The 15677-nt window shown below is 44.2% G+C and overlaps 1 protein-coding gene across 1 annotated transcript in view; it reads left to right on the forward strand.

The window, feature by feature from the left end:
• Mipep (mitochondrial intermediate peptidase) overlaps positions 1–14872 on the forward strand; it is a 109131-nt gene extending 94259 nt beyond the window's left edge. The window contains exon 19 of the mRNA XM_031361632.1: positions 14647–14872. Coding sequence (XP_031217492.1) covers positions 14647–14744 — 98 coding nt within the window. The 3' untranslated portion in view covers positions 14745–14872. The remainder of the gene's footprint in view (positions 1–14646) is intronic.
• Positions 14873–15677: the final 805 nt, after the last annotated feature.

Raw genomic sequence — 15677 nt, forward strand, 5'->3', positions numbered from 1 at the left:
GTGAGAATGTCTTAAGGTTTTACTGATGTGAACAGACACCATGATTAAGGGAACTCTTATAAGGACAAAATTTAATTGGTGCTGGCTTACAGTTCAGAGGTTCAGTTCATTATCATCAAGGTGGGAACATAGCAGCATCCAGGCAGGCATGGTGCAGGAGGAGCTGAGAGTTCTACATCTTCATCTGAAGGCAACTAGGAGAAGACTGGCTTCTAGGCAGCTAGGATGAGGTTATTAAAGCCCACAGTGACACACTTTCTTTAACAAGGCCACACCTCCTAATAGTGCCACTCCCTGGACCAAGCATATTCTAACCAACACAGACTTGGGGGGCAAGGGATGTAAAGAGAGAGGGGGTCTAAAGACACATAGGTGAGATTAGAGTAATGTGATATAAGTGCAGCTAGGAAGAGGAAACACCAGGTTGTCCAGGGTTCTGCAGACTCTGTGGAGACTTCAGGCATTTGTTTGAGGACTCTGAGGAACCACAGACCATGTTGAAGGCAGACTTACTTCTGATAGGGTCCCTTGCCGTCAAAGACAGATGCCTTAGCAGAGGGCCATGGTAAAGGTTAAGTTAACCCTCTGGCTGTTGTCACACTGATGGGTGCCAGGAGAACAGGCATTTGGAGGGCAAGAAACAAACTGAAAAATAATCATGAAATGTTCTCAGCGTGTCCTGGGATTTGGCATTGGAGTGAGGGAGTGAGATGTTGTGGTGATTTTTTTTTTTAAGCTCCAGGCTTTAACCTGGAGAGATTATCATGTTGTTTTAGCAACTGAGAACTATGGGATACGGTGGCCAGCAGAGTGTAATGTGTAGATGCTACAGTGGGGACAAAGAACCCAAAGCCAGCTCTGAGGCCTCGTGGTTTGGTCTCAGTGTGGGGTTCAGAGCAAGAAACGTCAAGCAAGAGGATTCAACCCCTGTGTTGCTGAAGGAGCCCAGATGGCCCTGCTCTTAGAAGCCCTTCTGTCCAGACAGTGCTGGCAGTGGGAACCTACTTTTCCAGAAATCAGGGTCAATTCCTAGTTACACAGTGCCTGTTGACAAGATGGCACATTTTCTCAAATTGTACATCTGGTGCCTTGGCAATGCATCATCCAGGTCTTGAGCATTGTTTTTCTGGTTTTGTCTGAGAAGACAGTTACTAACCTAACTAACATAACCAGTTGTGCTTATTGTGCGGCTTTGCTGCTGGTGTAGTTTGTACAAGACAAACATGACAACAGGCAAGGAACTATAGCCAAGTGAACAGTTCTTACACAACCCCAGCTTGATTGATTTCCCCTGTTGTCAAAATATAGGTGTGGCTATTTAGGAAACACATTTTATATGTTCTTTAACACGGAAAATTAGTAGTTATTATTTCCAGTTTTTAAAATATGCAGTTAACTTTTAATCATGCAGCCTGATAAGTCCCCAAATATTGGCATTGTGGCAGGAAGCTGGCAGGCTCAATAGCACATGCTGCCTTTGCATGCGTGGTTTGTATTCCAAAGTTTATTTTTTTAATGTCTGTTTGCTTTTTAATTTTTTTAATCAAGTGGAATTTTCAAGAAGAGATAAGCATTAGCATATGACAAGTTCTGCCTGTCTGAGCCAGCATCTGTGCCCCCGGGGATGGAGGCAGATGCCAGAACATGCTCAGAGGCCCAGTGCCTGGGCTCCTAAGTACCTGCGTGCCCTGGAGTGTGAGCGACTTAGGAAACCCCCTCACACAGAGAGATTAAGCATGAAGAGGTAAGATGCTCAGTGATAGTGGTTTTGTTTCTTACCTAGGTTTTAATGTGCAGTCTAAGTTGGCCTGGAGGTTGATCCTTCTACCTCCTGAGAACTGGGAATGCAGGTGTCTGTTGCCATGCCTGGCTAGGATAAAGTGCTTTTTAAAAATTCTATCATGTCAAGGAAAACTGATACTAGATATAAATCATTCTGATGATTTGTGGTAGGTTGATCAGAAGTTTACATAGACTCTCTTGCACTTCTTTCTTAGTAAGAGAGGTCTCTCCTACCTCTGAACCACCTTTTTACAGGAGTAAACCACCTGTTTACTCTGACTTGGTGTTAATGTATGTTCACCAGATGGGCTTATCATGGTCTCTGCCCTCAGTAAAGTCTGAGTTCTAAACTGACATCATGCTCCATCTACAGCCCTATTCTATGACTCAGTGAGATCATAGAGATTTGTTAAATAGGTGACTTTAAGATTAAAATACTAAATGGTCCCCCTGCCCCAGGCTCCTGTTTGCATGCTTTGTCCCTGATTGATGGTGCTATTTGAGGAGCTGCAGGAAGCAGGTCACAGAGGGTGGTTCCTTGGGAGGATGGCCCAGATCCTGGCTTGTTTATTCCTGTTTTCTGGTACCATGTAGTAACACCCTCCACCACCCTCTCCTGCCACTGTGATGTCCTGCCCAAGTACAGGGGCTAAGCAATCACAAACTGAACCTTGGAGACTGACACCAATGAAGGGGAGCCATTTCTCCCTGCTGCCTGGGTGTTAACATTTGTTTGAAGGTACTGTGTTAACAAATGATGCTTTTGTTTGTTTTGTAAGTGCCCCCTTCTGATGTCTGTTTTCTGTAAACAAGAAAGTTCTGTTGGGGGAATTGGGCCATTTGACTCTCCTGAGTAGCAGGGATTGGGTTCTCCTCAGCTGCCCTGCTTTCTAGAGCAAAAGAGCTGTCAGTCTAACTGCCAGCCAGTCTGCTCTGATGGAGCAATAGCCACCAACAGTCCACAGACACCCTGAGAAAACTTTGCAGAAGATCACAGCCAGATGCCCTAGCTTTTGAAGACAGGCTGATTTAAAAGTTTGTACTAGCTATCTATGTTGCTGTCAAAGACCCTGATGAATTCTAGATAACCCATTTCCACCTAGGCCAGGGGAGGAGCTCCTCAGCAACAGCTCTAAGTATTCCCCTTTCCTCATATCCCCCAAAGTATGAGCTAGCATGAGGCTTTCTGCTTTCAAGTTTTCTGGACTCAGGCTGGCTGATTCAACTCAGCTGTTCTGGCTCAAACTCCTCTCCAAGCTGACTGATTCAGTCTGGCTTCTCTTTTGGCTTCTGACTGAATTGCTCTGCTTGGCCTCATACTAACTTTGGCAGTATGTTCTAATCTTCTGGCTTCTTCTCATTCTCTAGCTTGTTCTGTCTTCACCTGCATCTAGCTTGTTCTCTCTCTGCAACCAGTCTCTCTATAACTATCCTGATAAAACTGCCCCCCCCACCTTGTGCTCTATTAAATAGCCTCTTTTTCCTGGCTGTTCTCCTGAGAGTTGGGAATATCCTATTCTGTCAAATCTTTCTCTGATTTTATCACTTTATCTGCTGCCCAATTAGATGTCACTTTCAAACATGGATGCTTCCTTCTATAAACTAGCCATACCTTCATTGTTTGGGATTAAAGGTGTCTACTAAGGGCATATCTGTACTCCAGCCAGAGGAATTAAACATATGTGCTAAGGACTGGGCCATACCACAACTGAAAACAGGATGTTCTGGTAAACACCACAATCTCAGGGTTCACAGCATGATCACATACCCTGCAACACCAGACAGTCAGTGGCACTTGGTTTGCCTTGACTTCAGGAGGGCACCTTTGCCTTCTTGAAGTCACACCCTCATTCCTGACTTCTTCAGCTCACTTGTCACTTCTAATTTTTAGTAGTTGTTGCTTCCTTTGATAGTTCTTCTGAATTACAGTAAGCTGTTGCATTCATATTCTGTTTGATATATAAATTTGCTCAAGCCCCTAACTTTGTGTAACATTTCAGAAAAGAGTTTAGCTTCACTTCAGAACTGAGATATCCCCAGTTGAGTTAAATAGCTTCTGGCAAGCAAATTCAACCAGAAAAGAATACCAATGTTCATTATGTCCTCTGTAAAAAATGTAAGTGCCAGACATTATGGTACACATCTATAATTCCACCACTCAAGAGGCTAAGACAGAGAAGTATTTGCAGAATCAAGGCCAGCCTGGACTACATACTGAAATTCTCTCTCAGAACTTTATGGGTAGGATTGGTTAGATGGCTCCAATGGGTAAAGGCACTTGCCATGTAGACCTGCTGACCTGAGTCCAAAACCTTGAGCCCACATAAAGGTAGAAGGAAAGAACCAATTTCACACAGTTGTACTCTGAACTCAAAGTATGTGCCATGGTGTACGCCCCCACACACACACACAATAAAAGTAAACACACTGTTTAAAACATGTTTAGATGTGTGTATACATTTTCAAAATAGCACATAGATAATATATTTCCATGGATTGATTACTTAATGGGAACATCATAAGACATTAAGAATAGTTTGAGCCAGGCTGGGCAGTGGTGGTGCATGCCTTTAATCCTAGCACTTGGGAGGCAGAGGCAGGCGGATTTCCGAGTTCGAGTCCATTTGGTGTACAGAGTGGCTAGGGCTACACAGAGAAACCCTGTCTCAAAAAACAAAAAGAAAAAAAATAGTTTGTACATATGGTATTCTTTGTATGTTTATGAATGTATATATACATGTGTGTGAATTTGTAAAAGTAAGTGAGGTTGCAAAGGTCATTGTCAGGTGTCTTCCTTCGTCACATTGCCACCTTACTTTTTGAGACAAGAGCTCTCCACTGAACCAGCTTAAGTAGCTGACTGGCAAGCCCCAGGGACCCTCTTGTGCCCATCTGTCCACTGCTGGGGTTACAAGCCCATGCCCCTATTCCCAGGTTTTACGTACCCCAAGGTCCTGGGTATTAAACTTAGATCTTTGTGCTTTTTGGCAAACATTTTACCAACTAGAGCATCTCTCTAGCCTCCAGATGTTTTTTTTTTGGGGGGGGGGGGGGGGCACAGGTTGAGATAAGGTCTCTTTCTCTTTTTGGTTTGTTTTTGTTTTTGTTTTTTGAGATAAGGTTTCTCTGTGTAGCCCTGGCTGTCCTAGATCTCACTCTGTAGACCAGGCTGGCCTCGAACTCAGAAATCTGCCTGCCTCTGCCTCCCAAGTGCTAGGATTAAAGGTGTGCACCACTATTGCCCACTGAGGTCTCTTTTTCTCACACTAAGATCCACTTGCCTCTGTTTCCCAAGTGTGGAAATTAAAATTGTTCACCACTGGGCCAGGCTCCAGTTATCATTCTTTTTTTTTTTAAATATTTTTTAAAGATTTGTTTATTTATTTTATGTATGTTGAGTACATTCTCTCTGTATCCAGACACACCAGAAGAGGACACCAGATCCTACTACAGATGATTGTAAGCTCTTAACCACTGAGCCATCTGTCCAGCACAGACACACCCCACTCCCATTGTCGTTCTTAACATGAGGTTGGGGCCATGCATGTGGACGGTAGCCATACAACACATTAGAAAAGCAGGTGTCACTTGCCTGGCGCTCTGATTGGAGTTCCAGTTTTCTTGCCCAATACTCTTGAGGCCTTGAGTTTCTGAGTGGACTGGTGCTGAGGATCCACCAGTACAACACTGGGAACACTCTCCTACAACCAAGTGTGCAGCAGTTAGAGTAGAAATGAAACCGAGCAGCTGAGAGCTGACTCAGCAGTAAAGAGCACGTCCTTTCCTTGCAGAGAACCTAAAGGTGATTCCCAGCGCTCATGACAACTAGCCCAGAACTGCCTGTCACTCCAGCGCAGGGAATCCAACACCTCTGGCCTCCTGGGGCTCCCGAACTCACACACATACACACAGATCCACCACATACATACACACAATTAAAAGAAAAAGAATTCTTTAAAAAATACTGAAGCCATTTGCTAGCCATCTGCTGCTGAGAATGTTGCCCGAGAGCATCAAAATGGGAAAATGTCCTTCAGCGGTCAGCACACTCTCCCGTATATGAGTCTCTCAGGTGTCTAAAAGGGAACTCTTCTGGGTTAACAGTAATGATAATGAATTTAGATTGTGAAATCGGCATCATGCACACACATTTCACACTAACATGAAATTTCCATAAAAATAATATATACTCTTGTATATTTTTTTTTGCAAGCATTAATGCTTTCTGTTGGGTCTTAGCAAATGGTCTGACGTTATGTTTTAGAGTTTAATATATAGGAGAGAGTTACAAAAGTAGCAAGGGTGATGAGAACAGCAGCAGCAACTACGGCTAAAAGCATGTGTTCAGGGTCTCTGATTTGTGTGTGCTGTGTGTGTTGCATTTGTTGTTTAATTCTTTGAACAGTCCAGGGTGCTTAGTAACTCACTTGCACGAGGTCACCTGGTAGCATAAGCAGAACTTGAATTTCAACTGGGGCACTGACTCATCCTCGCGGGCTGATAATTCATTCAGCGTCTTTTTCAGGTTATACCAGGCAGTCTTTGCCTTGGAAGTTGTTGCCTGCATGTTCTGCTGTATTTTTTTCCCTCATTCCTTTGTAATTTTTGGTGATTGAATTGCATCATCAGAAATATGCTGAGGCTAAAGAAGCTGGTGCTGTCGAGCTCTCCGAGTCTCTCAGAGAGACGGGTCTGCGAAGTGGTACACCAACTACAAAAGATACAGCTCTCTTGCCTTACCAGCAGGGAAATGACCTTACAGTAAAGTCAGATCTGCCAAGTATGAATGCAAGACACAGTTCTTAAACGTGGTCATTGGCAGGAACCGCCTTTTCTTGAACAGCTTTAACCAGGAGTAAGTGAGGACATGTGTCAGGACACCAGATCCAGAGCTGGGAGCACAAGGATTATGACAGAGTTTCAGTAAATGAAGGCGGGTGGCACAATAGCCAAGTAAATAGAATCCTTCATTTTTCCTTTTCACATATTCACCCAGCATAGCCTCAGAAATAGCCGAGGGCTGTGTGGAAGGAAGAAATAAAAGGGAACACCTGCGTTCTCAAGGCTGAGTCCTCCTTTTGGTTTTTTTGTTTGTTTGCTAGTTTTTTGTCACGGGTGCTGAGTTTTTTAAGAGGGTGTGGCATGTCTTTATTTAATGTGTGGGCACGTTGGCCTCGGGAAGACATTGATGTACAAGAAGCAAAATGTTTTGTAACCCAGAAATGTAACTGTGAGTAGAATGATTCTATCTGATGATGACATGAGACCCAAGTGTGCACACAGCACACGTTGGGGTTGTGCTTGCTGGCCAGCTTCTCTCAGAGGCTCCGCTTGAGCACAGCTCAGAGATGCAGCCTGTTTGAACAGCCACAGATGCTAATGTAGCTGAGAGAGCAGCCAGCTATCAGTTCCAAGGAAGGGAGGAACTTGACTTGCTGGCAGTTTCCTCAGGAGCTGATGGGAGATAGTGGGATCCACCCTCAGCCATAGGTGTGGGGAGCCACTGCCTCTTAGCTAGGAAGAACTTCAAAGTAGGGAAGAGCCACACAGTTGCCTGGGGCTTGGGAGAGACAGACTTGGAATGGGAATTCCAATCTCATAAAAGTTGCTAAACATCTTTCAGGCGTCAGGCAGCCTTTGTAGCTATCGTTTGCAATTGGTCTGAACTGAGTTTGGCACATATAATTATTTTGGCATAAAAAATAGCCATTAACTATTACAGAGGATTTTTAGAATTAGTCATGGTGTTGAGGATGAGTTTCAGTCCTCCTTATGAATTCCTGAGTCTCTTTCAGGTAATCTGCTTCTCTGTAGATTCTGGTTAGCATTTTAACCCAGACCACCACATCGGATGACCCAGATGCTGCACGGGAGCGCTTCTGATATCTTCGGTTTCATCTGTGGTCAAGTACACACAATATAAAATCGCTGTGTGTGATTTTGTGGGTTGGGGTGCACACATGAACAGGAGCTCAAGGCCAATATTAGCTGTCTTCCTCATTCTCTATTCATCTCATTGTTTGAGACAGGGTCTCTAGATAAACCTAAAACTTGGCAATTCAGAAAGGGAGCCACTGTCTCTGCTCCAGGCTTTTCTATGCGTGCCGAGGATCTGAACTTGTATCCTCATTCGTGTGCTACCTGAGCCATCTGTGACCCACCATTTTAGCCAATTCAGCATTCTGTTCAAAAGGATTTGTACTTACAATATTGTCTAATTGTCCCCAGGGTCTATTTCCAAAAATTTTCATCACCCCAGTAATGTGTTTTTAAGAAACCTTAATATAGCTCTATCAGGCCAGCAGTTGGGGTGATTTTAGTAACACCCTCATTTGTTTGCTTTATTAAGCATTAGCTATCTCTCTTTTTTTTTTTTTTTAAAGCAGATGGCAAGAAGCAGAAAAAAGTAAAATAAGCAATGATTCATGAGCTGGATAATTAGCTTGTGACCGTAAGTTTTGTGGTAATAGTCTAAATACTTAATCACAGAGCAGTGTCCTGGAATTCAGCCTGTGCAAAAATAATAAGCGGCCTTGTCTATCAACTCCTGACCTGGGAAGCAGGTTTTCAGACCCCTGAGGCTGAGGGTTACTGCCACCAGTTACTAAGCATTTTCCTGCACTAAACACTATCTTTATTTAATCTGTGTAACAGTCTAGCAAGGTAGGTGACCACAAGCCAGTTTCATAAGCATTGAGCCTGTTAAACGCCAGCACTTTTGTCTTTCCTCGGGTCCCTCCTAGCAGGATGGAGGCTTACGGACATCAGGAGCCTGGTCCAGAGACCCTCATCCAGTTGCCCATCCAAGACTTTCTCAATGTTCACTCTGCTGTCAGAATACATTGCTTAGAGACCTCCAAAGTCTATTTAGGAAAGGAAGAATGTATTTTTTTTTCCTCTCTGCTTTCCTCTCCCATATGTTTCAAAAGAAAAAACGTACACAAGTCAGAAGGGGAGAATCAGACCGACATCTTAAGTTACAGAATGCCAGGTGATGCCAGAGAAGTCCTCTTCAACCGCACATTCACACCTGCACAGCACCTCTGTAGTTACATGGTAGCTCCTGGGCTGATTTTTATAACTGGCCTGCTGGCCTGGGAGCACAATAGGAATAGGTCTTTTCCTTTTGGAGCTTGAGGCTCCTATCAGTTTCCCAGATTGTCCCTAACTGCTCAAGTAGGAACTGGTCTGGTGGAATTTAATCAGCTGAGGTGGAAGTGCCTCTTCAGCTGTGAGTTGTGAAGGTGCTGTGGGCTATTTGCCCTGCGGGCTTGTTCTGAACACTGGCTCTCCTGGTTTATCAGGCCGTCATCTGCCTGTCTTCCAGATACAGAACTCCAGGGCCTTCTGTCTCCTGGGAGTTCACACCCACCCCCACAAACTGTAAAGCCCACAGACAGAAAATGCCCCTGCCCTGGCTTTATATGCAAAGAACTAGTTTTAGGAGGACCCACATCTGTGGAGACAACCCCCGCCCTTCCCCCCTCAATGTGTTCCTGAACTAAGCCTGGCCATCTCCCTCTACCCTCTGGCCACTCTCTCTCTCTCTGCCTTCCCAGATTGACACCAGTGAGATTGGTCTCACCTTTTTAAACCCACTATTTCCATGAGACAGTCTCAGAATTTTTTATATGTCTTCCTAATAAATTATAGGTGATTTATTTGTTAGTCTTTAGTTCACACTGGGCTCTCTGGCATAAATATCAAAAATGAATGAACAAGTATATGGAAAACCCCTTACAAAGTTTCCCTTTACAGCTTCTTCATTGATCTTCCTTTGTCTTTCACTGAACTTTTATCAAACACAACCACACATTTACTTTATTGGACATCTTTGTTTGGTGTTGAACAATCTATGAACTAGATTCAAAGGGGAGATGTAACTCTTTAGCTTCTCTTTCAAGGCTTAAACAAATCCTGATGCTTTTAATTGCTGGTAATCCCCTGCATTCTCTAACCCATACACAAACCATTTCACCTCGGGCACTTAGTAAAGGAGCCAGACTAGGTCCTGTCTCTGCAGGGACGGCTCGTTCAGAAGCATACACATTGCCAGCTGCCAGGCAGCTGCTCTCAGCCACGTTTGCAAATAGCAGCATTAGCTGTGCACCCAAAGGGGCACTCCAGGGCCTAAAGAGTGCAGGCACAACTGGGTTGGTGTTTTAAAAGATCTGGCTAGATCTTACTCTACATACGTACTCCTCAGTAAAGTCATGGGCATGTGCTTATGCTTGGACGTACACTCTCTCTCTTGTCCTGGAGTGAATAAGGACTTTTCTTTGTGAGGTATAGATGTATGTATAAATAGCTTTTGTTGTAAGAACTTGCCACAGATACATGAGGCCACCCAGAAAATACTCAGAAACTCAGAACTATTAGGCGCTTTTCCTCCCTGAGTACATAGAACACACAGTCCCAGCCACAAACTAGCATTCAACATGTGCCCTGATGGGAAGGGGCCTTGGGTCAAGGACCCAGTGTCTGTTCCAGTCTCTGAGTATTCCAGTCACACACTGCCTGGGCAGAACCATTTTGGCCATTACAGGTTGCTCCTCAGCCAACACAAACCAGTTTTTTCTGTCCCTGTCTCCTTTGAAATAATCGCATTTGACTGACTGCTCCTAGTGTGCTTCTGGAGCGGCAGTGTGGGTGCCAAGATCTACTGGGCACCCTGGCTGAGAACAATGGGTTGTTGGTATGCGCAACATCAAGAAGGTGTAGGCGTCTAGAATTTCTCACACATGTCCGTTTTATCACATAAAGGATGCTGGTCATCTAAACATGGCCCTCTTAGGATGGATATTATAGCACAAAATCAGAGAACATGAAAACTGTATCTTAGTGCCTAAAGTACATGTGTTATAGAGTCAGGCTCCCAGGGTTCAAGAAAAAACAACCATGAGAACTGGGTGGCCCCTCCTCCGGTTGAACGGTCCGACTCTGTGGTAGGTGCTCATTCTTGAAACCACACACACAATAAAAGCACACTCAGCAAGTCCTATTAGTATACACTTGTACGTAAAGATATGCATGTATATGAATAATAAATGTAATCAAAGCAAAAGAAGCTAACAACTTATGAGTTGGGGAGGGGGACAAGGGAGAGGTTTAAGGGAGGTTAACTGGTAGGAGTTAGGGGGAGGAAAGCAGGAAGGGGCACATTGCAATTCCATTCAATTAGAAACATTAAAAATAAAATTTAGAGGGATGGAGGGATGGCTCAGCAGTTAAGAACACTGACTGCTCTTCCAGAGGTCCTGAGTTCAATTCCCAGCAACCACATGGTGGCTCACAACCATCTGTAATGGGATCTGATGGCCTCTTCTAGTATGTCTAAAGACAGCTACAGTGTACCCATATACATTAAAATAAATAATTATTTTTAAAAATGAATAATAAAATACATTAAAAAAAAAGCCAAGAGGTTAATGCTCTTACTGCCCTGCTTGGCACTCAGTGCACACTCTGTTTTGAATGGCTGTTCTCTAGCTGCCCTATCCGTCCCAGTCTGCATCAGCCGGATCTGTACCCTGTGAGCCATCTCTGCCTCCACTCTTTCCAGCCCAGTGTCAACAGTCACTTAGAGAGAAGCACATGGCACATTTTGGAAACCTGCCTGCTTCAGCAGTCAGTTCTAGAATCCATTTAATATTATAAATCATTTAGTTCATCCCAGAATAATTGCCCTATGTTTCAAAGTTGTTAAACAAGGACCTACAAGTAGGCCAGCGAGGCTGCAGGTGTTCTGCCTTATGCTGTCTTTTGTTGGCCAGTTTGCTTCTCAAAATAAGAAAAATAAGTTAAAATGTTCCTACTTAATGGCTCCTTGGCTACTGTTTAACCCTGGAAGTTAGGCAGGTTAGTGAGACTTAAAGTCCCAGTTTTCTTTTGTAAACTGATGGGCACCCTGTGTGTCTGAATGCATTTTGACCTTGTTTTTTTTTTTGCCATTGGCAGTTTCCTCTTCTCACCTGTGAACAGAACAGTCCTTAATTGTTTGCATCCGTATCCCCATGCTCATTTCCACAAAGACCTGTGTCGGGTCTCCAAGAAACTACAGAGCTACTGTCAGCCTTTCCAAACTAGGACTTGAAGACGAAGGGAACATTTTTGACAACATTTTTTTCCAAACCCAAGTGTTCTTTGAGTTTTTAGGTAGATAGGTTAAATAGATACCGTTTTTAGTTTGCTTTCTCTTGCTATGGTGAAACACTGAACAAAAACAAAAACAGCACAGGGAAGAAAGTTTATTTCCTCCTCAGTCTGCAGTCCTTTGTGAAGGGAAGTCAGGGCAGAAACTCCAGGCAGGAACCCAGAAGCAGGACCTGAAGCAGAGACTGAAGGAAAGGTACTTACTGATCTGTTGTTCCTCAGGTTCTTGTTCGTTTCTCTCTCTCTTACACCTCCCAGGAGTGACACCCCTCACGGTGATCTGGGCTTTCCCACGTCAATCATGAATTAAAGTGCCCTCCACCTCCCACCTACCCGCACACAGACTCTTCTACAGGCCTGTCTGAAGGTAGCTTTTTAACAGTTAAGGGTTTCCTCTTCCCACATGGCTCTAGCTTGTGTTGACTAAAAACTATCCAGGACCGATAAGTATAAGAGCCAACTTTGGTTTTTCTCACTTGTGAAAGTGTCTGAAACATTGGGTTTGTCTTTAATTCTATATGTGGAATCAGGTCCTGCTGATACTTGTAAAACACTTGGGGTGTTCTTTGGTCCTTTGATTGGCACTGCTGTGTACCCAGAGGCTACTCTTCCTGATCCTCCAAGCCCTGGGTTCTCCCTTCCTGCACTTTCATCTTCAACAATCACATGACAGACAAAATCACCAAACCATTTAGCTCTCACAAGATTTTTTTAAGGAAAACCCAAGATGTTTGTATTTCTCTCTCGTTGCCACGGTCACCATTTGAGGTGCAGGAATGGTGGGGGACAGGCAGCTGGCACAGGGTGTATACTGAGTATCTCTCTTCCTAGGATGAGGCCAGATCACACTTACGCTGGCAGGTTATTGAGTTGAAGTGAATGAACCACTTCAAAGACACAGGAGGGTCACACATACCTGTGTAGGTTGGCTCTGAATAAATGGTTTTACCTCTCACAGTCATTTAATTAAAAACAAGCAGCCATGTAATTATAGAAATGTTTCGGATATTAAAAGAAAATTGTGTAATAATTGATTGAAAATCATGCTTAAAAGATTCTCCAACAAACGGGCTCTGCTTCAAGAAACCTGGAACCCAGGGAAGGCTCTACCCCGCTGCCCGCCTGCTATGGCACCGCCTGCAACTGGAAGGTGCAGTGCGGAAGATGCTCCTGGAGTGGCCTTAGGGACCAGGATGCCCGCACTAACAGCACAGCTGGGCACGCAGAGTCGCTGCTTTCATCCACACAAGGTGTTTTACTGTAAAGGAGAAAGTGGTGCTCCAAGTTGTACAAGTAAAGGCATCACAGTGTAATTTTCTGTCCCCGATTTCTCAAGATGAGGCTGTTGAAATCTGAACTGGAAAGAGTAGAAACACTTCCTTTAATCTGTAGCTCAAAATGAAAATACTATTCCTGTTCTCAGCCAGGCCAGCCTAGTTAGTAGACCCCGTATATTGGGAGCAGTTTTTACTTACCGGTGTCTCACACGTGCACAGAGCGTGCAGAATGACTTCACTCCTGTCTAGACCTTCAACCATCCCTGCGATGATCCCAGGTCTCTCACTGCTGGCTGCAGCGGGGACATCATGGAGAGATTGTTCTCTGCTGCTCCGCTGGCCCACGGTTGTCTGCACGGTCTTGTTCCTCCTGAGACATCGTCCAGCCTCACCTGTGCCGTGGGCAAGTGAGTGGACAACAGACACTTTTGTAGGTTTCCAGTATTGTGTTTCTCCTCTATAAGGCACAAGTTTAGAACTAAGTGTTCTTTTGGTAATTTTTTAACTTTCTTTTTTTTTTTGAGATTATAATATCTTTACATCATTTCCCTCCTCCCTTCCTTCCCTCCCCCTCCTTCCTCCTCTAAACCTTTCCATACATTCTTCTTGCTCTGTTACAAATCCTCTTTTTCTCCCACTGTTGTTACATACATATATGCATGTATTTCTAAGTACACCTGTTCAGTCTGTATAATGTTACTTGTTTGTATATTTTCAAGGCTGACCATTTGGTATTGGATAATGGTAAAAATTTTTAGGCATCTGTTAGGTTCTATTCAATTAATTTAGCACCAATATAACCTGAATTGTTACCCAGTTAGAGAACAGAACCATCACTCCAGAATGTTCCCTGTTCCACAGGCTACTGCTACAGCATCTGTATGACTTTGGTTTTCCCCAGACCCATTCTGAATTTCACAGAAGCAGAATCCATCAATGTGTCTTATTTGTGGGGCATCTTTTGGGGTGGCCTCTTGGGACCATCAGAATTTCTGTGGACCTGGGTTGTCTTCCCTTCTGCTAATGAGGGAAGTCTGGAGGGACTCAGATACAAGACTTCTACAAAAGAATTAACACCTCATTGGGGTTGAAGAATATAGAATGTGCTTAAAACTCAACTTACCTAAATTCTAAATTAGCCTGGTCAACAATAATTCAAAAATCCAGTCTGGTAATTCCAAGTGGACAGTAATGTCTACAGAAACAGAGTTCTTGGGAATTGCATTTGGGCCTAAACTAAGCCAGGTGCTGCTTTAAAAAAGTGAAATGCTTTAAAGTCATGAGCAGCTTCGGGTCACATGGTCCCTGTGACTTTATGAATTGTCCTCTCATGGTGGGACCGTAGTCAACCTCTGGTTTTAGAAGTCAAGCATCCCCCAGTGTGAATGTGGTGTTTCAGGTTGCTGACATGAGTGTCTTGATGCTCTGGTTACAGGCATGCTGCAGAAATGTCCTTCCATCGATGACTTTGTGGATGCCCTGGTGTCTGACATGAATCTGGACTTTGAAACTTTCTTCATGGATTCTAAGTAGCAGCAGCACAGCTCATGTGGATAGGAACCTTGTCACCAGGTCCTGCAGCCCTGAGAGCTCACTCCAGCTTCAGTGCTCACAAGCCTTAAATGGACAGAACTCGGAATAAATAGAATGTTTTAATTACACTGTGTCTTACCTGCTTGGCAGAGTCTTAAGGACGTGTAGAGTATCTGTGAACCACAGCAGTTTCTAATTATAGAGTACCACAGTGGCGGCTGTGTCCAGACTGCAGCCTTTCTGTTGATCTCTTAATTGAATGCATTAGAAACTCTGTGGAATGCTAAATTGTTGCAAGTTAGGACAATTTGAAGAGTTCTCAGAAAGATCACACCTATTTTTAAAAGGAACACTACCATTTCTTAAGACCTCTTTCTTAGTCTCTTGGATAGTCAGCTACAGCAACCAAGACACCAATCCCCAGTATTGCTGCTGATATAATCAGTCTTTCCAGGTGTTCAGTTTCCACACAGACAGGCTCAGACCAGGGAGGATTTGAACTCAGGCTTTGAACTCAGGCTTTGCCATCTTGACTGTGAAGATAACATTAGTGAAACGTACGAGGGTTAAGACACGAGTATGTAAGGAAACGGGTTCAAACCTTGTCTGTCATTTCCCAGAACCCACTGCTTCCCACTGGCCGCTACTGAGCTGCTGCCTGACGTTAACACGAGGAAGGGATTCATTTCATGGACTTAGGTGGTTTTCCCACCATTAACGTCTAAAGTGGTATCTGGTAGCACCCTCTTCCTGCTTCTGGCTAGGTGGCCATCGACAGCAGAGAGGAGAGTCTCCCAGCCTGGGACACACTCACGGAACTGCCGACCCGTCTCACCCACCCACCTGTGCACATTCTAATTCTGGATTCACGCGGAAGAGTGGTTGGCCCACTGAGCTGGGCTTCCCACAACCAGGATGGTGTAGTGTTATCTT

The sequence above is a fragment of the Mastomys coucha genome, unplaced genomic scaffold (assembly GCF_008632895.1).
Source record: "Mastomys coucha isolate ucsf_1 unplaced genomic scaffold, UCSF_Mcou_1 pScaffold9, whole genome shotgun sequence".
Lineage (NCBI taxonomy): Eukaryota > Metazoa > Chordata > Mammalia > Rodentia > Muridae > Mastomys > Mastomys coucha.